The sequence below is a fragment of the Lynx rufus genome, unplaced genomic scaffold (genome assembly GCF_022079265.1).
Source record: "Lynx rufus isolate CCGP_SWC_20201006 ecotype Redwood Valley unplaced genomic scaffold, mLynRuf1.p SCAF_7, whole genome shotgun sequence".
Taxonomy (NCBI): domain Eukaryota; kingdom Metazoa; phylum Chordata; class Mammalia; order Carnivora; family Felidae; genus Lynx; species Lynx rufus.
The window spans coordinates 973,131-994,238 of NW_025814889.1; the positions used below are offsets into that span (position 1 = coordinate 973,131).

Consider the following 21,108-nt stretch of genomic DNA (forward strand, 5'->3'; position numbering starts at 1 on the left):
GGTGACTGCAGTGTGGGACGGGCTTCTGTCTTTCATAATGTGATGACATTTTCTTCTTACAGCACAGGTGTGTCTTAAGAGCTGCTGCATTTTGGGGATACAAAGTAAGGTTTTTGTGTTATGTGTGCTGAAAAGATTCGTTAAGATCTCATTAGGAGAAACAAACGCATGTGCTGTTGGGGAGGCCCCAGGAGCCCATCTCTTCGCAGAGGCGCAGAGAATCTGCCTGTGGTAACTGTTCTGGAAGTCAAGTCTCTCTGGAGGCTCATGTCTTGCAGGGAAGAACTAGGCTGGCAAATCTGTTAATTTTGGTCCGTTTTAGCCCTTATGGCTTAATGTTCACATATCCCCCACCCCAGCCCTGTGGTAGTCACTGTGGCTGCTTGTGGGTGTCGAAGTGGGTGCTAAGAACCTTGTCCCCCACAGATTGGGGTTCTAGGTTTAGACTGTGGATTGCTGCTTTTTGTGGCGGAGGTGTAGACAGGGAGAGACTCCCATTCTTATAGTCCCATCCCCTGAATCTGCTTCAGGGAGTTTAAAAGGCCAGTTCTTGTTTCTTTTTCTTTTGTATTTGTCTTGCTGTACTTCTTTTGTAGATCAAACATTTAAGGATTAGGACTTAGAAGAACAAATGCATGTTCAAGGGAATTTGGAACAATTGCCCAGGGAAGGACATGTACTCAGAAGAACTGAGACGACCTCGAGTTTTCACCTCTGGCTGGCTTGGCACACCCTTACAACAATCAAAAAAATCCAGCCATTCTGGTGAAGGGAGAGTATCTGATTTCCAGAGTGACCACATGATGAGATTCAAATGTCCAGTTGTCAGCAAAATCACAAGTTATACTTTAAAAAAGCAGGAAAGTAGAATATGGCCCATTAACGGAAAAAATGCTGTCTCTTAGGAGGATGAGATGGTGGACTTTCCAGACAAAACCTTTAAAACAACCATCATAAAGACACTCAGTTAAAGGAAAACATGCACAGAGTCCGGAAAGTGAAGTATGAACAAAATAGAAATACCAGCAAAAAGAAAAAAAAAGAAAAGAAAAAGGTGCCCCCAGTATTCTGGAGCTGGAAAGTGCAGGTAACAAAAACAAAAAGATGGATGGGATGATGTCAAATCTCTGTGCTTCAAAGGAAATAACAGTGAAAAGATAGCTTTAGGAAATGGGAGAAAACATTTGCAAGTATTTATCTTATAAAATTAATATCCAGAACATTTAAGAGACTCCTACAACCAACTACAACTATCTCATTAAAAAATGGGCAGAAGGGGTGCCTGGGTGGCTCAGTCAGTTAAGTATCTGACTTTTAATCTTGGCTCAGGTCATGATCTCAGGTCCTGAGTTCAAGCCCTGCATTGAGCTCCATGCTGGGCATGGAGCCTACTTAAGAAAAAAAAGGTATACCAAAACCCATAAAATACCTAGGAATAAACCTAACCAAAGAGGTGAAAAGTCTATACACTGAAAACTATAGAAAACTTATGAAACAAATTGAAGAAGACACAAAAAAATGGGAAAACATTCCATGTTCATGGATTGGAAGAACAAATATCGTTAAAATGTCCATACTACCCGAAGCAATCTACATATTCAATGCAATCTCTATCAAAATAACACCATTCTTCACAGAGGTAGAAAAAGCAATTCTAACATTTGTATAGCAACAGAAAAGACCCCGAATAGCCAAAACAATCCTGAAAAAGAAAACCAAAGGTGGAAGCATCACAATTCCAGACTTTAAAAGTATTAAAAAGCTGTAATCATCAAGACAGTATGGTACTGGCACAAGAACAGACACTTAGATCAATGGGACAGAATAGAGAACCCAGAAATGGACCTACAAACATATGGCCAACTAATCTTTGACAAAGCAGGAAAGATAATCGAATGGACAAAGACCATTTCTTCAGCAAATGGTGTTAAGAAAACTGGACAGCAATGTGCAGAAGAATGAAACTGGACCACATTCTTACAACATATACAAAAATAAACTCAAAATGGATGAAAAACCTAAAGGTGAGACAGGAAGCCAATTCCTAGAGGGGAAAACAGGACCTCGGCTGCAGCAACTTCTTATTTGACATGTCTCCAGAGGCAAGGGAAACAAAAACAAAAATGAACTACTGGGACCTCATCAAGATAAAAGGCTTCTACACAGGAAAGGAAACAATCAACAAACTAAAAGGCAACCAACAGAATGGGAGAAGATATTTGCAAATGACATATCAGATAAAGGGTTAGTATTCAAAATGTGTAAAGAACTTACCAAACTCACCCAAAAAAACAGTGAAGAAATGGGCAGAAGACATGAATAGACATTTTTCCAAAGAAGATATCCAGATGGCCAAAAGATGCTCGACATCACTCATCATCAGGGAAATACAAATCAAAACCACAAGGAGATACACCTCATACCTGACAGAATGGCTAAAATTAACAACTCCAGCAACAACAGATGTTGGTGAGGATGTGGAGAAAGGGGAACTCTTTTGCCCTACTGGTGGGAATGCAAACTAGTGCCACCATTCTGGAGAACAGTATGATGGTTCCTCAAAAAGTTAAAAACAGAATTACCCTACAACCCAGCAATTGCACTACTAGGAATTTGTCCAAAGGATACAAAAATGGTGATTCAAAGGCACGTGCACCCCAATGTTTATAGCAGAATAATCAACAATAGTCAAATTATGGAAAGAGCCTAAATGTGCATCAACTGATGAATGGATAAACACGTGTGTGTGTGTGTGTGTGTGTACACACACAATGGAATACTACTAGGCGATCAAAAGAATGTAATCTTGCCATTTGCAACAACGTGGATGGAACTAGAGTGTATTATGCTAAGGAAAACAAGTCAGAGAAAGACAGATACGTGATTTCACTCGTGTGGAATTTAGAAAACAAAACAGATGAACATAGGGGAAGGGAAGGAAAAGTAAAAACAGGAAGGCAAACCATAAGAGACTCTTAAACACAGAGAACAAACAGGGTTGCTGGTGGGGTGCTGGGTTGGGGGATGGACTAAAGGGGTGATGGGTATTAAGGAGGGCACTTGCTGGGAGGAGCACTGGCTGTCATATGTTAGCGATGAACCACTAAATTCTATTCTTGAAATCGTTACTACACTGTATGTTAACTAACTTGGATTTAAAAAAGAAAAAAAAAAAGGTGGGACCCCTGGGTGGCTCAGTCAGTTGAGCATCCAGCTTTGGCTCAGGTCATGAGCTCATGGTTCATGAGTTCAAGCCCTGCATCGGGCTCTCTGCTGTCACTGTGGAGCCTGCTTCAGATCCTCTGTTCTACTCTCTCTACTTCCTGGCTCATGCTCTCTTTCAAAAATAAACAAACAAAAAAGGCAGAAAACTTGGAACAGCTATCCAAAGAAGATACACAAATAACCAACCAGGCACATGAGAAGATGCAGAAAATCAGTACTATAGAGAAATCCACGACAAGTTCACTCCCACTAGGACAGACACCCGAGAAATAGCAGGTGCTGGCAAGGTTGTGGAGGAAAGGAGCCCTTGTGCACCATTGGTGGGAATGCAGACTGGTGCAACCGCTCTGGAAAACAGTATGGAGGCTCCTCAAAAGTTAGAATCATCATGAGCCAGCAACCTCACTTCTAGATATAAACCCAAAGGAATTTGAAGTAGGATCCCGAAGACGTATGCAACCTCATGTCTCTTGCAGAATTACAGTAGCCGCTAGCAGAAAGCAGAAGTCCGTGGGTGGATGGATGGATGGACGGATGGATGGATGGATGGACGGACGGACGGATGGATACAGGAAATAGCAAATGCACACAGAGGAGTATTGTGCAGCCTATAAAAGATAGGAAGCCCTAACACATGTGAAGTATGGATGGACTATGAGGACCCTGCCAAGTGAGAGGAGCCATTTGCAAAAGGACAAAATGCCTGGAGTCCACCTTGAAGTACCCAAAGTAGTCAAAATCCTAGCAAGAGGGAATTGAAGAGTGGTAACCAGGGGAGGAGGAGAAATTAGTGCTTACTGGGTACAGAGTTTCAGTTTTGCAAGATGTAAAGGTTCTAGAGGTTTGTTGGACAACAATGTGAATATACTTAACTGGTATTACACAGTTAAAAATGGATTAATATGGTATATTTAATGTTTAAGGGTTTTACCATTAAAAAAGCAAAAACTCGGGGCGCCTGGGTGGCGCAGTCGGTTGAGCGTCCGACTTCAGCCAGGTCACGATCTCGCGGTCCGTGAGTTCGAGCCCCGCGTCGGGCTCTGGGCTGATGGCTCAGAGCCTGGAGCCTGTTTCCGATTCTGTGTCTCCCTCTCTCTCTGCCCCTCCCCCGTTCATGCTCTGTCTCTCTCTCTGTCCCAAAAATAAATAAATAAACGTTGAAAAAAAAATTAAAAAAAAAAAAAAAGCAAAAACTCCCAGCAAAGAAAAACACTGGACCAGGTGTCTTCACTGGTGAATTCTACCAAATATGTAAAAGAACAACTAACACCAGTCCTTAAACTTTTCCCCCAAAATGAAGAGGAGGATATACATCCTAACTCTTTCCATGAGGCCAGTATTGCCCTGACATCAAGGCCAGACAGACACCACAAGAAAACTGGAGACCAATATTCCTCATGAATATTGACACAAAAGTCCTCTACAAAAGGCTAGCCAACCACATTGCAAGGTGACCAGCACATTGTAAGGATTATGCAGCACGATCATATGAAGTTCCTAAGAGTCAAGGATGGGTCCACCTGCAGAAGTGACTGATGTAGCCCATTAACATGGTGAAAGACAAGAACCACATGACCCTCTCAGTCAATGCAGGAAGAGCATTTGACAAAATTCATTACCCTTTCATGATAAAAGCACTCAAAAAAACTAAGAATAAAAGGAAACTACTTCAGCGTAATAAACACCATCTCTGGAAAACCCCAGCCAACATTGTGCTCTCGCAAAAGACTGAAACTTTCTCTGAGATCAGGAACAAGCAAGCACACCCTCTCTGGCCACTCCTATTCAACAGTGCTGAAGTCCTAGCCAAAGCAGGTAGGCGAGAAAAAGGCATATAAATTGGGAAGGAAAAATTAAATCCTCTCTGTTCACCGACAATACAATTTTATATGTAGGGAACCCTAAGTATTTTGCACACACAAAAAAATAAAAACCCTCAGCAAATATTGCAGGATATAAAATCAAACTACAGAAATCAGTTATGTTTTAGGGGTGCCTGGGTGGCTCAGTCAGTTAAACATGCAACTCTTGATTTTGGCTCAGGTCATGATCTCATGGTTTGTGAGGTCGAGACCCACGTTGAGCTCTGCACTGGCAGTGCGGGGCCTGCTTGGGATTCTCTGTCTCTCTTCCTCGTTTTCTGCCCCTCCTCCACTTTCTCTCTCAAAACAAAACAAAAATTTTTGAAAAATCAGGTTTTCTTTTAATGTTTGTTTATTTTGAGAGAGAGAGGAGGGGCAGAGAAACAGAGAATCCTAAGCAGGCTCCACACTGTCAGCACAGAGCCCGATGCAGGGCTTGATCTCACAAATCACAAGATCATGACCTCAGCTAAAATCAAGAGTCAGACAGTCAACTGACTGAACCACCCAGGCGCCTGCAGGATCAGTTATGTTTCTATACACTAACAATGAACAACCCAGAAACTAAATTAAAATAATTCCATTTACAATAGCATGAAAAAAAATAAAATTTTTTTTTTAGGAATTAACCGAGGAGGTGAATGATGTGTACACAGAAAAGCATAAAACATTGCCGAAAGAAATGCAAAGGCAAACTTGGAAAGACCTCTTGCGTTCCTGTGCCGGAGGACATGATGTCACCCGCAGTGGTAGACAGATTGAGTGCAGCCCTTACCAAAATCCCAGCCATGCTTTTATAGAAATAAAAAGTCCATCCTAAAGTTCATATGGAATCTCAAGGAATAGCCGTGATAATCTTGAAAAAGAATAAAAGTGGAGGACTCACACTTGTTGAGTGTACAACTTGCCGCAAGGCTACAACAATCAAAGGGGTATGGGACTGGCTGGAGGTGGCCGTGGATGCCAGCAGGGCAGAAAAGCCCAGGCAGCCTTAAGGACGGGGTCGTGTGGCGTGCCGGGAGATTCCTCTGTTGCAGTAAGGGTTCTACAGACAACTGGAAATCTGGAGAAAGACAACAGGAATGGAGATAGTAAATTACAGTCACTCCATCTGGAGGCAGCCCAAGGAGAGGGGCGGTTCACCACAGCTGCAATTTTCAAAGACCTTCTCTGGCGGGGCGAGAATTGGCCCTCTGGTCCAGGCCTTGCAGCCTCAGAGAAGCGCTCTGCGGTCACCTGGGGCCCAAGCCCCTGCCTCTCGGGAGGGAGCCTGAGTCCCCCGCCCAGCCAGCTGCACACCTGCGAGTCTGGTTGTCTGGGTGACACGGTTCCTGTCCCTGGCTCCTATAAGCACCCTCCATGCTGGCTGCAGGCTGCCTACTTGGGAACTCTGCCCTCGCCTAGAAAATCTGACATTACCTTTATTTGTGCTGAACTTCTGTCCCTGTTCCAACCTCTGCCTCAGTCTTCTCCCACAGTTATCAAAAAGAAATTTAATCTTATTCATTTAACAACTTAACCCTAACTTAAAGCATACCCTCAAGATCCTTTCTCTGCTTGACGCTCTCAGAACTTGGGGTTTCAGCCTCTTACCCTCTGTTTTGTGTGTGTGGTAAAATACACATAAAACCCACCGTTTCCAATTGTATGTGCAGAGGCACGAAGAACATTCACATGCTTGTGCAGCCATCAGCGCCATGCGTGTGTTCCGTGTGAGTTCCGCGTGAGTTAAGACATTCTCACATTGGCAGGTTAAGCCAAAATACATGCTGATCTTCTCAAGTCCAGGACAGTGGTGGAATTTGTTCACCTCATGGATTAGCATGGAATGAAGACCAGGAAAGGCAGGACTGGGACTTCGATATTGGATTGCATGTAGTTACCCCTAGACTCCAGCTGGGGTGCAGCTGAACTGTTTGGAAAGCTGGATCATTTCAGGCCTTGCTTTCAGGATGTGTTGGGTGAGACCAAGCAGTCCTAAATCCAGGCGAACTCTTCCACCAAGACAGGACACTCGTGAGTATCTGCCCGTTGCTGGGGACCATGAGGCTTTCTGTTCTGGCTGGCAGATCGAGGCGCTCTTCAGGGTCCCCGGGGGTGCTGGGCACTGTTGCCTCCAATCTTCTGCTTGGTTTTTTTTCCCCTTATGCGTGGGGGGACCCATCCTTAGCCGTAGTCTTGAGGAGTGACTACTGGCACATAGCCAGGTTCTTTCCAGTGGCCCAAGTTATGACGTGGAATGGGTGAACGTGTTATAATTTGCACTTCGCTATGATGGAAAACTTACAGCACACCAACATTTCTGATTTCCATTGTTCCACGGGCTTTTGGCAATCCCTGGAAAGCATCATCTGTGCCCAAGTGGAGTGTGAAGATAAAACAGGCTTCAGGAATCATTACCACTGTTTGGGTCTCCTTTTTTGTTTTGTTCTCTTTAATTTTAAGCTTGCCTTATTCCAAAAAGGATTTTAGAAAATATGTGGGAATTACAGAATCAAAGATTCCAGTGATCCCCCAGTACAAATGCCTCCAGAAGGCATTTGTCTAAAGGAGAAGGTTTGGACACCATTAAAGCAGGGACAGGAAAGGCATGAAACACCACCCTTAAATCCAGGGTCACAGAGACCCACAGAAGCACCGTGTTCTCTTTGAAACCTGGCGGGGGAGCTGAGTAGCTCCTGGAGCCCCTCCGTATATGGCGGCTTCAGTGTGAGTGTGCAGGCATGCCTGCACCTGCTTGTATTCTCTGAGTGAGGACTTTTCCAAATACTGAAATAACTGGCTGGTTAAGAAAACCACACGCAGCCTTCCCTTAATCCACCAAGGAGGGTGGTGAAATGTATACTTGCCTCACAGCTCAGTGTAAAATTAAGAATAGAAATGATAGGGGTGCCTGCGTGGCTCAATCAATTAAGCATCTGACTCTTGGTTTGGGCTCAGGTCGTGATCTCATGGTTTGTGGGATTGAGCCCCACATCAGGCTCTGTGCTGCTGGTGTCAAGCCTGCTTGGGATTTTCTCTCTCTTTCTCTGCCCCTCCCCACCGCTCAAAATAAATAAACTTAAAACAAAAATAGAAATCACAGGCTTGGATTTTAATGCTGGATGACATATATTTAATACTCCATTATAGCTGATAATGCCATTAAACCCCTTTGTGCAATATTACAGAATGTCAGAGAAGAAGAGAATCTCAGAGTGCATTTTTTTTTTCAATGTTTATTTATTTTTGGGACAGAGAGAGACAGAGCATGAACGGGGGAGGGGCAGAGAGAGAGGGAGACACAGAATCGGAAACAGGCTCCAGGCTCTGAGCCGTCAGCACAGAGCCCGACGCGGGGCTCGAACTCACGGACCGCGAGATCGTGACCTGGCTGAAGTCGGACGCTTAACCGACTGCGCCACCCAGGCGCCCCTCAGAGTGCATTTTTAAAAAGAACACGCTGTTCCGGGGTCCCTGGGGGCTCAGTCAGTTAAGTGTCCGACTCTTGATTTCAACTCAGGTCATGATCTCATGGTTGTGAGATTGAGCCCCATGTTGGGCTCTGCTGACAGTATGTATATGTGTGTGTGTGTGTGTATAAATACACACACATGAAATGGAATATTACTCAGATATTAAAAAAGAATACAATTTGCAACAACCTGGACAGAACTTGAGGACATTGGGCTAAGTTTTAAAAAAGCCACACAGAGAAAGACAAATACTGTGTGATCTCACTTATCTGTGGACTCTAAATAAACACCACGCTCATAGATACCAAGAACAGATCGGTGGTTGCCAGAGGCAGAGGGTGTGGTGTGGGTGATATCCTGGGGATGCCATGGACAACATGGTGACCATTGCTAGTAATGCTGTATTGTAGGTTTGAAAGTTGCTAAGAGAGTAAATCTTAGAAGTTGTCATATATTTGACAGACTTGATTTTTTTTTTAAATTTTTTTTTTTTCAACGTTTATTTATTTTTGGGACAGAGAGAGACAGAGCATGAACGGGGGAGGGGCAGAGAGAGAGGGAGACACAGAATCCGAAACAGGCTCCAGGCTCTGAGCCATCAGCCCAGAGCCCAACGCGGGGCTCGAACTCATGGACCGCGAGATCGTGACCTGGCTGAAGTCGGACGCTTAACCGACTGCGCCACCCAGGCGCCCCTGACAGACTTGATTTTTTTTTTTAATTTTTTTTTCAATGTTTTTTTTTTATTTATTTTTGGGACAGAGAGAGACAGAGCATGAACGGGGGAGGGGCAGAGAGAGAGGAGGACACAGAATCGGAAACAGGCTCCAGGCTCTGAGCCATCAGCCCAGAGCCCGACGCGGGGCTCGAACCCACGGACCGCGAGACCGTGACCTGGCTGAAGTCGGACGCTTAACCGACTGCGCCACCCAGGCGCCCCTGACAGACTTGATTTTAAAAGCACTCTTATTTTGTGCTTTTAATTTGTCCTTGTATATATTTATCGCTGTCCTGCTTGCCTTCTTTTGAAATATTTTGTATCTTACATTAGTCCCTCTGCTGATTTGAAAGTAATACAAAGTGTACTTGTTACTCTAGAAATTAGGATTATATATATATCCTTACAAAACTCTAATGTTAATAAAGTTAGCCTCCACATTAGATCCCACATTTCTCCATCTGAATTTATACGTAGTTGAACTCTATCCAGATCAGGAGGCCTTTAAGGCAAATTATTTCCCAGATTAAATAAAATCACCTCTAGTTTAACAATTTAAAAAGAAACGCACCCCATATACATTAATATGGCCTCTTTTTTTAAAGACAACCAGATCAGGGGTTTTTTTTGTTTTTTTTTTTTAAATGTTTGTTTATTTTGAGAGACACAGCATGAGCAGGGGAAGGGCAGACAGGGAGACACAGAATCTGAAGCAGGCTCAAGGCGCTGAGCTGTCAGCACAGAGCTTGATGCGGAGCTTGAATCCACAAACCATGAGATCATAACCTGAGCCAAAGTCAGTCGCTTAACTGACAGAACCACCCAGGTGTCCCTGGCCTCTCAATTTAAAAACAAATCAAAGGTGCCCCTGGGTGGCTCCATTGGTTAAGTGTGTCACTCTTCGTTTCGGCTCAGGTCATGATCTCGAGGTTTGTGAGTCAGTGCGTGGGTCTGCATTGACCGCATGGAGCCTGCTTGGGATTCTCTCTCTCCCTATCTCTCTGCCCCGCCCCCATGCATGCATGCCCTCTTTCTCTCTCTCAAAATAAATAAACCTAGGGGTGCCTGGGTGGCTCAGTTAACTAGTTAAGCATCCGACTCTTGGTTTCGGCTTGGGTCACGATCTCATGATTCGTGGGTTTGAGCCCCACGTCAGGTTCTGTGCTGATGACGCAGAGCCTGCTTTGGATTCTATCTCCTCTCTCTGCCCCTCTGTGATATCTTATCTATGATAAATTGTAAGTGTTTCAGCACACATGCGTGTGGCAAACTTCACAGTTGACAAATCTGTCAAGGGTATATGGGGACTTGTTATATTGTCCTTGCAATTTTTCAGTAGGTTTGAAATTTGAAAATAGTTGGAAGAAATAATAAGCCCCTGCCGTCACAGAACTCACATCCCTGGTGGACAAGTAAATTACATGCTGTATATTACAGGGTGGTAAGTGATAGAAAAACCAGGCAAGGAGGGTAATGGTCAGATTAGGCATCACTGATGTGGCCAATATTGAGTGGTTTTGAACAATCGTGAGTCATGGATATGTCTGGAAACAAATTTTCTCAGGAAGAAGTTGTTTAAAGATGTTAAGTGAGAGCAGGAGCAGCGAGAGGGCCTCAGGGCCTGCGCAGAGCTGGCTGCAAGGGGAGTTGTGAGAACAGTGGTGCCAGGCATGTCATGGGCGGGGTGGGGGGCAACCACTGACGGGTTTCCTCTGCTGCATGCCGAGCAAGTGTCAAAGGGCACACTCCCTGGCTGCTGTGTTGGGAACAGGTATCAGGAGGCAAGAGCAGAACCAGGCCAGTCAGGACGCAGTCCAGGACCGTCTTACTTAAAATCTTTAAAATAAATACATAGAATTGTCACAGAGACGGCGGGCCATCTCAGTACGAAATAGAATTCCATGGAGATTTAAATTTGGGAGTCTAAAGCATGTGGATTAAAGGTAAGTATGCAAAACATAGTTCTTTGTATATTTAAATGCACACAAATCCAGTCTCAAGTTCACTCGGTGAAAGTTTGGAGAGAAGTCCAGGAAGGATCCAGCTGAAGAGTGGGGAAGAGGTGCTCTGAAATACTACAAACACCCCATGGGCCCCCCATTCCCTGGGAAGGTCCCCCAGATTGGAATGAAACTGTCCAGCAAGTGTGCTCTTGAGAGCAGACGGGAGGACAGTTTCCCCCTGAGAATTATGTGAGGTGCAGCCCAGGGACTTGCTGACAGGCCTCTGAGCTCCCAAAGCCACGTGACTTGTCATCTGTGCCTGTCCACTCTGTGGGGACCAAGCAGGAGAATAACACGTGCTCCCACCCTAGTGTCTCGTTTTTTGCTCTTGTTCTCTTGCCAATATAGGTTTGAGGGCAGAACAATCAATTTTATAGAAGACTACTTCTGACCCTTAAAGGGGCTGTCGGTTATATATTTTGGAGACTGTGGACTTTAAAGTTTAGGATAAAAATTTAAAAATGTCTCAGGGCAGCTGGCTCAGTCGGTTGAGCATGTGACTTCGGGTCAGGTCATGATCTTGCGGTCCGTGAGGTTGAACCCTGTGTTGGGCTGTGCTGACAGTGCAGAGCCTGCTTGGGATTCTCTCTCCCTCTCTCTGCCCCTTCCCTGCTCATGTTTTCTCTCTCTCAAAATAGATAAATGAAAACTTCTTACAAATGTTTTTTTAAATTTAAGTTTCATTGGCTTTAAAAAGCTGAGAGTTGTAAGGAGTCCATCAGGTCAAAGAACATTCATACTTACGTGTTTCAGAGAACAGCAGCAATGTCTACCACTTGTTGAGCATTTACAGAATGTTCAGATCTACTGTCCAATACAGCCATCACGAGCCACTGTAGCTACTGAGTTACTCACCCATGGCTGGCAGCCTAAAACTTGCCAGAGAACTAAAGAACTAGAAATCATAAATGCATTTTGAAGCTATATGACATTTATCATATTTAAGCTACCTAAGTGGGTTAATCTATTATGGCATTAAAATTTTAACCAACCAGGGGCGCCTGGGTGGCGCAGTCGGTTGAGCGTCCGACTTCAGCCAGGTCGCGATCTCGCGGTCCGTGAGTTCGAGCCCCGCGTCGGGCTCTGGGCTGATGGCTCGGAGCCTGGAGCCTGTTTCCGATTCTGCGTCTCCCTCTCTCTCTGCCCCTCCCCCGTTCATGCTCTGTCTCTCTCTGTCGCAAAAATAAATAAACGTTGAAAAAAAAAATTAAAAAAAAAATTTTAACCAACCAGACAACAATATCAAAATGTAATTCTTTTTGTTTTTCAATAAAGTTAATACTTGCCACATGGTCTTGCCTGAAGTTTTTTTTTTTTTAATTTTTTTTTTTTCAACGTTTGTTTATTTTTTTTGGGACAGAGAGAGAGAGAGCATGAACGGGGTAGGGGCAGAGAGAGAGGGAGACACAGAATCGGAAACAGGCTCCAGGCTCCGAGCCATCAGCCCAGAGCCCGATGCGGGGCTCGAACTCACGGACCGCGAGATCGTGACCTGGCTGAAGTCGGACGCTTAACCGACTGCGCCACCCAGGCGCCCCTTGCCTGAAGTTTTAAGTTAACTGTTCAGGGTTAACACAAAATGGATTTTTCTACTGAATTTATAAAATATTTAGCTTTGTGGGGCACCTGGGTAGCTCAGTTGGTTGTGTCAGGTCATGATCTCACGGTTCGTGGGTTCGAACCCCATGTTGGGCTCTGTGCTGACAACTTGGAGCCTGGAGCCTGCTTCAGATTCTGTGTCTCCCTCTCTCTCTGTTTCTCCCCAACTTGCTCGCTCGCTCTCTCTCAAAAATAAATAAATATTAAAAAATATATATTTAACTTTAATAATTTTTCATCTTTTTCATTATTTATTATTACACAGCATTTGATAAGACAGCTGTCTTAGGATACCAAATCTGAGAAATCTATGGCAAGAGTTTTAGAAAGTGCATTAAAGTACAATTTAATATTAATTTATACATATTCTATAACCCAAATCTATTTAACATGGACATTAGTCTATGAATTTTTTTCCCTCTACAATATGGCCTGACTCTGTAGAACAGTGGCTTTCAACTGGGGGAAACTGTCCTCCAGGAGACAGTGGCATCTGGTGTCATTGTGACTGTCACGGGCAGGGGTGTTAATAGCTTTTAGTGGGTAGAACCCAGGGATGCTGCTAAACATCCTTTGACACACAGGATGAACCCTCACAACGAAGAATTATCCAACCCAAATGTCAAGTGTCAAAGATATCCTGTAGAGTACAGGATGTCTTCGAGTATAGGATGTCTGATCTGACCCAATTTCTCCTTTACAGAGAGCCTGTCCACTCCAATTCTACAAAGTCTACTTCCAATGTGGGCCTTGAACTTATGACTCTGAGATCGAGAGTTGTATGCTTGACTAATTGCAGGGGTACCTGCAACCCTGTCCACTGTAATTCTGAAAGCACACTTTAAAAAAATTTTTATTAATATAATTTGTCAAATTGGCTTACATACAGCACCCAATGCTCATCCCAACAAGTGCCCTCCTCACTGCCCATCACCCATCCACAACCCCCCACCCCCTGCATCCACCCTTAGTTTGTTCTCTGTATTTAAGAGCCTCTTGTGGTTTGCCCCTTCCCTCCCCCTTCCCTTCCCCCATGGTCTTCTGTTAAGTTTCTCAAGTTCTACGTATGAGTGAAAACATTTATCTGTCCTCTGACTTATTTCACTCAGCATAATACCTTCCAGTTCCATCCATGTTCCTGCAAATGGCAGGATTTCATCTGAAAGCATAGTTGTAACCAATATCATTACCAAAAGCAATGTTCAACTTTAAGTATCAAAATACTTTCAGAATGATTAATCCCTAAAATCAACTTAGAGTGACAAAAATCAGGACATATACCATTTTATTTCCCTTGAACCTGCTCTACTAGTTAAATCTGCTCACACAGAATGTTAACTTGGACTGTTTTGAAGTAGCTAAGCAAAGAGTTCCCACTGTACATTTTTCCAGACTATGGTAAAAATTTAATGATTTATAATGCATTTGGCAAAGAGCAAAGTGCTCTCAAGTGTGCTGACAATGTTTATCACAACATAAGAAAACTGAAGAGCTTCATTTATTTGTTCGAGTATGTTAGCACTGTGATTAGACAAGTTAATTTGCCCTTTTTTTACGATAGCCTCTCATAAATGTCTTTTACAAATAGCAATGCACACATATGGGGGATGTAATATAAAATCAAAAAGTTGGTTGTATTTTTCCACACAAATACTGATTGTAAAGTATCAGTGTTCCAAGTGAGAGTTCTTACGGGGAACCAAATTTTAAAAAATCTTGTTAAGTTTACAAAGTAGAGAAATTTTTCAGTATTTTACTAACCCTTCACCTCCACCTGAAATTCACATTCGGTGTATTTTGTCATGGTCAACAAACTGACTCAAATGATTTAAGTTATCCCACCACTTAAAGAGGAAAGCCTCCGCAACAATTTGAAACCATGGAGTTATCTTAATTTCACCACTGGCTGCTTTTTTCAGAAGTTCTTTTAGCTCTTCCTTTGTCACATAACAATAGCTCTTAATCTCATTGGGATCTGGATTCAAAGTTACATTCTTCTTCACAAACAAAATGTAATCAATTTCATGTTCCCCCCAGATACCATCTGATTGAGCCTTGTAGTGAATTCGTGTTAGATAATTAATTTCTTCTGGAGGAACCTAGGATGAAAATAAAATAACAGTTGATTTTATTGAAATAATTATATTTAAAAAAAAAGGCACAGTCACTCAAACCAGATGTGTGACATTCTCCTTCACACCTTAATAATACTTCTTGGGGAAAAAAGTACCATTTTAACTGGATGAGATATACTTTATTTACTCAGGTCTTATTTAAAGGTGACAATTCCAGGAAAGAAAAAGATTATTTCAATTTACAGAATCAGATTTGTAGTTCATATTCCTGAGTATTTCCATAAGAAACCAATTATCTTTGAACTCATCCGTTATAAAAGTAGCCAACTTTATTTTTTTTTTTTAACTTTATTTATTCTGAAAGAAGAGAGTGCATGCAAGTGGGGGAGGAGCAGAGAGAGAATCCCAAGCGGGCTTTGAGCTGTCAGCGTGGAACCCGATTCGGGACTCAAACTGACCAACTGCAAGGTCATGTACTGAGACCAAATCAAGAGCCAGATACTTAACCCACTGAGCCACCCAGGTGACTCCATTCATAAACTTTACATACTGGTTAACGGATGAATGTACTTCAGCACTGAGCTAAATTCTGACAAGGAATATGAGGAAATCAAAATTTAAATAATTTGTAATGAAGGTGCTTTCTGGGGCCAGTAACTCACAAGTTCACAAAGCAGAGAACTACCTTAAATTTAAAACTTTATTAAAAATGTTTTAACGTATTTCAATTTTCTAAACAAGATTTCAGCTTGTATGGTAGTGCAGTAAAATTGGTTACCTCTTCCATGGGGATCCCTAATTCAGCCTTTAAACGCCTCTGTGCTGCTCGCCTTACTCCAATTGCATCATTTTCTTCGAGCTCTCCTGGATTACTTAATGGATGACTACAACAAGTATTGGTAAAATAACCTGGAACATGTTAACATAGATGTAGGTTAACTTTCTTCCAAGTAAATCTAAAAGATGAAGAAAATTTATAAGAGTTTTAAAAACAACAGAAAATTAAGTGGCTGAGATTTTCTAAATAAGTTATCATGAGCTATCAGCAATCATTTTGTGAAACAGACATGTTTAGGTAAGTTCTTTATTAATGTCTTCTTAACCAGAAAGATCAAAGTGTATAAATACAAACTTAAAATACATATAATAAAAATATATACTAAGGGGTGCCTGGGTCGCTCAGTTAAGCATCCAACTCTTGATTTCAGCTCAGGTCATGACCTGACCATTTGTGAGATGGAGTCCACGCTGACAACTTGGAGCCCGCTTGGGATTCTCTCTCTCCCTCTCTCTCTGCCCCTCCCCCACATGCACATTCTCTCAAACTTTAAAAAATATTAAAAGATGTATATGAATATACATACATATATATAACAATTTTTATCTTTATTTTTATTAGGTTGCAGTCAATACATAAGCTTCTTTTATGCAAAATATGAAGTTAAGTCTTTCACAGGGTTTCCCTTTGACCCAGGTTCCCAAAAATTCTGAGTGACAGAGTCAAGTGACAGTTCCCAAGAAAATACTGTACTTTATTAAAAGCACAGGCACCTGGAAAGGTGATTTTAGCATCTGATCTTTGTTGTAACAGAAGCTTATTTTCAGTGTTGAACAAGAAGACACTAAAAGCTCGATGCAATAATCCTGAAAGCCAAAGAGAAGCAATTAATTTAGTTTGAAAATACCGGTCATTCGCCCCATTCTCAGCTTGGGATCCGGAATACTAGGAACTTGCTCCACTTTTGCTTTTTTCCATAGTCTCCTGCTATTTAGTGAGTTCGCACGACTATGACATCCCAGCCACCACGGGAAGGAGAAGGCGAGCAGGTGGCCAGATCTGGCCACGCTCCTGGTCGGGGACACTGAGCTCGGGGGGCCCGGGGCTGTGTGACAGCGGGGGGAGACAGGTGCTCCCCTGCGGCCAGACCACAGGTGGCGCGCGACAGGGTTAGAAACCACACGTCCGGACCCGGAGAGCCGCGTGGGCCAGCCTGACCGAGGGGAGGGCGCTGGGACACAGCACCTTTCTCTATGTTCTCATTCAGGTGACAGTTCTTCTTGGTGTCGGCCCCAATCTTATTGTCATTCTCATCGATGAGGATGCACATCTCCGCCAGCAGCTGCACCTGCTGCTCGTCCAGGCCGTCGGTGTCTATCTCGGGCATGGTGGCGGTCCGTCGGACCTGGCCCGCGACCCTGGCGCAAACACAGGTCACCGACCCCTGCCGTCAGTCCACGTCCCCGGAGCGGCTCGTGGCCCCGCCGACGGCGCGCGGCGGGCCTTCCCCCTCCAAGGGGGCTCGCGATCGTGCTCCCCTCCGCACTTCCGGGGCTCCCCTCCCCTCCCCCCGGGGGGTCCCGGCCCTCCTCCCCCTCTCCGGGCCCCACTGGTCAGCCTTCCGCAGCCCCTGCTGGACGGGCGGCTCCCGGGCCTTCCCTCAACTTTTACTCGCCACGGAAAGTCCCCAGGAAGAGCGGGAGCGGCTTCGCGCGGAGAACGTAGCGCGACGGGGCGGCGCGGTCCCCCTCGGTCCCCGGACCCCACAAGACCTCCGTCCGCCTACCTCCGACAGCGGCTGCCGGGGAAAGCTCGCTCTGCCTGGCTCCTCTCCCGCAGGCTCCGCCCCCAGAGCTGGGGCCCGCCCCTCGGCGCCGGGCGCCCAACCATCAGCGCTCGCGCCAGGGCACGCCACATGCTCGCCAGCCAATCGCGCGCCGGCTGCGCCAGACGTCAGGGTCGCGCGATGGCGCGTGCAGGGCCTCTGGCCGGGTGACCTGGTTCCAATGCTGCCGGCGCTCTCCGACGGCCGCTGTGAGGAGCCCGCTGTGCTGCGGGGCAGTTTTAACGGCGGTGCCCCGAGATGGACGGCTGGGCGAGTGGCCCCGACCGCATCAGCCAGTCGGCGCGCCCCGGGCGCTGCGTCAGGGGCCCCTAGAAGTCAGGGGTCCCCGCACGTTCGCCCTCTGAGACGTCGTGACGTCTGTGCGCCTACTTCTGCGCAGTCACCTGACCTCCGGGGCCGAGACTTCGGACGGCTTCCGCGGGTGGGACGTCCTGCTTGCCGAGGACCGGCCAGAGCAAGGGTGGAAGGTTTCCGCGGGAATGGGGACCGACGCCACGTCCCTGTTGGTGTTTTCGTCCGGCAGGCTGCGCGGCACACCCACCCCCGACGTCCCCACACCCCCGAAATCACACCCAGACACCCCCCCCATGTCACACCCCACACCCCCAACATCAGCCGAATCACACCCACACCCCACGTGTCCTCATCCCCACACATTCCCCCCCCATATCTCACCGCACAGCCCCCGCATGTCACACGCCCATCAAGCCCCCAAATCATACCCACACCCCTGTGCCCTCATTCCCACACAGTCCCCCCAGCCACACCCCCAACAGCCCCCAAGTCACACCCAGCCTGCACGCACACCCCACGTGCCCTCATCCCCATGCATCCCCCCACATCACACCCCATTGCTCCCCTGTCACAACCCACACCCCCAACACCCCCTCAAATCACACCCAGCCTACGCCCACACCCCCCCTGCCCTCACCCCCACACATTCCCCCCCACATCACACCCCACAGACCCCCCCCCACACCCAACACCCCACCCCACTACTTACACCACACCCCCTCCATATCACACTGCCAGACTCCACATCCCCCCACGCACATCACACCCACACCACACACGCCACGCTATATACACCCCCACCTACACACATACCTTATTGCTGTCTTTGAAGGGTTTGTCTCCAATGAGGAATTTCTATACATTCTCAAGTGTTTCTTTCCCCAAGAAAGGTCATTTAGCAAAGTTGATGAGGTCAAGGCAGGTTAAGGGACATTCTGCACTTGGATAGGGTTAATTTGCCATTCAATGGTAAAATCTGTTGATGTGTTAACTGTTAAAATTTTATCTGTTGAAATTTTTAAATTATTAAAATGACCAAATTTGCCATCAGGTGACAATCATTCACTTACTCAAATTGAATAAAGAATGTCATATATTAGGAGTATTAAAAAACTATTAGAGTGCACAAGGGAGAGGGGCAGGGGCAAGAGAAAATATGAAGCAGGCTCCATGCTCAGTGCAGAGCACAAGGCGCGGCTCGATTCCACGACCCTGGGTTCATGACCTGAGCCAAAATCAAGAACCAGATACTCAACAGGCTGAGCCACCCAGGCACCCCAGGAGTATCATAATTCAGATTACATGTGAAATTATTTTCCATTTTAAAATAATTATAAAACGTCTACGTAGCTGAGGTTCCTTCCTCTCTGCCTGTGAAATTTAAAAAATTTTTATTGAAATACGGAAAGATTTTTAATGAAATAATTACTGCTAAGCAAATTGCAGTGCAGGAGTCCTTAAACTTTTTGGTCTCAGGACCTTTTATAGTCTTAAAATTTACTGAGAAACTTAAAGAGCTTTCCCTTACTGTTTGTATCTATCCGTATTTACTATAGTAGAAATATTAAAACATACATTAAAATATTTAATTCATTTAAATATTTGTTAATTCACTTAATGACAAATATAACACATACAGACAAATAACATTTTAATGAAAAATAATTATGTTTTCCAAACAAAAATGTCAGAAGAGGTTTGTGGGAGATTTTGTTTACATTTTTGCAAATCTCTTTGATGTCTGACAATAGGAGACAGCTGTTACATATTGCATTGGCTGAAGTATATAAAGAAAATCTTGCCTCACACAGATAATGCTGGAAAATTGGGAAGTATTTTATTAACCTTTTCAGATGATCATGGTTGTTCTTTTTTGATAATACACCAAAACACCACAAGTAGTGGTTTTTTAAAGGATATTTGTTCTTTGGAATCTGAAACCACATTAGTGAACATTTTATATTCTGCTACATTAACACTGTTGCTTTTGACTGAAACTTGAATGTGTATTTTCCCATGCATAATTTTGTAATATCGGGCCACTTGGAAAATGTTGCTTCACTGAATTAAGCAGATCTTACAAATGTTGACACATTTCATTATTCCATACCAATCACCTTTGTTAATATCATCACCAATTTCATCAGAAAAGTCTAAGCATTGGGAAGCTGTCAAGCCCTTGGTGGCAGATACATTTTTTTTTTTTAAGTTGAATTTTAGCATGATTATTCAAATCTGTTTTTGGCAAAAAAAAATATTATCAGTTATTTTCTTTGTAGTGACAAGTTCACTTAGTTTTGTTTTGTTTTGTTGTTTTTTTTTTTAGAAAATGTCTGCAGAGGGGGCACCTGGGTGGCTCAGTTGGTTAAGCATCTGACTGCAGCTCAGGTCATGAGCTCGCAGTTCCTGAGTTCAAACCCCGCGTTGGGCTCTGTGCTGACAACTCAGGGCCTGGAACCTGCTTTGGATTCTGTGTCTCCCTCTCTCTCTGTTCCTCCCCTACTTGTGCCCTCTCTCTCTCTCTCTCTCAAAAATAAATAAAGAGTAAAAAAATTAAAAAAAAAATGGAAACAAAATGTCTGCCAAATACCCTGGCTTTAGTAACCTTAATGTTACTCATTCTTCCCGGTAAAAATAGGGTTCTATGAAAAAAGTTCAGCCTGCAACCCATTCTCAGAGAAGCTTTTCCTCAAGGCAACTATTTGTAATTCAGGATGTAGAAAAGTGCTTTATGTGTACTCCCTGTTTTGTTACATAGAGTATTAGATAAATACTGAAGAGTTCAGATTATTAAAATTAATATTTTTTACTGCTTCATCAAGGACATTGGTAAGTGCAATTGTTTTTTTACTGCATGTGCATGGTGATGAAGAATACAGGGACTACTAGTACTGTTTGGTGGCGTGGTCTTGGTAAGTGACAAGGTACTAGTTTTATCTCCCATCCTTCCCCCAAAGCTTGCTTTTGCACCATCAGTGTAAATATCAACACAGTGAAAATGGCAAATAACTTTTAGTGTTATTATGAAAATAATAATAAGTCTGTGACTGGTAAATGGTAAGTAACTTTTAGTATTATTATGAAAATAAGAAGTCTGTGACTTCTTAAAAGTCTTGGAAATCCCCGGGGATCCGTGAGCCACACTTTGAGAACCATAGCCCTACGTCTACTACCTTAGAAAGTCCTAGCAGACATAATAATGCACAAGCACACATTCCATTAGCCTTAGAGAATGATGTCACCACACATCATA

The 21,108-nt window shown here is 44.3% G+C and overlaps 1 protein-coding gene across 4 annotated transcripts; it reads right to left on the reverse strand.

Annotated features, from left to right (window-relative positions):
- Positions 1 to 14,245: 14,245 nt before the first annotated feature.
- IDI1 (isopentenyl-diphosphate delta isomerase 1) lies at positions 14,246 to 17,887 on the reverse strand. Of its 4 annotated transcripts, none has more exons than XM_047066942.1 (5): positions 17,502 to 17,887; positions 16,961 to 17,133; positions 16,489 to 16,581; positions 15,716 to 15,846; positions 14,246 to 14,961 (listed from the first exon to the last, which is right to left on the reverse strand). In XM_047066942.1, exons 1-5 carry the CDS (start codon positions 17,630 to 17,632, stop codon positions 14,644 to 14,646), a joined length of 846 nt encoding a protein of 281 aa, XP_046922898.1. In that variant the 5' UTR covers positions 17,633 to 17,887; the 3' UTR covers positions 14,246 to 14,643. The 4 variants fall into 4 exon arrangements, with proteins under 4 accessions (XP_046922898.1, XP_046922902.1, XP_046922900.1 ...); XM_047066946.1 differs by lacking the exon at positions 17,502 to 17,887 and adding an exon at positions 17,391 to 17,495; XM_047066944.1 differs by lacking the exon at positions 17,502 to 17,887 and adding an exon at positions 17,381 to 17,471.
- Between the last annotated feature and the right edge of the window lie 3,221 nt (positions 17,888 to 21,108).

Coding starts and splice junctions, on each gene's coding strand:
- IDI1 (XM_047066942.1), bottom strand. CDS start 17,632: ATGTGGCGTGCCCTGGCGCGAGCGCTGATGGTTGGGCGCCCGGCGCCG. Junction 15,847..16,488: donor TGCTAAAATCACCTTTCCAG/GTGCCTGTGCTT, acceptor AACATGTTCCAG/GTTATTTTACCAATACTTGT. Junction 14,962..15,715: donor TAGGGATCCCCATGGAAGAG/GTAACCAATTTT, acceptor TTTTCATCCTAG/GTTCCTCCAGAAGAAATTAA.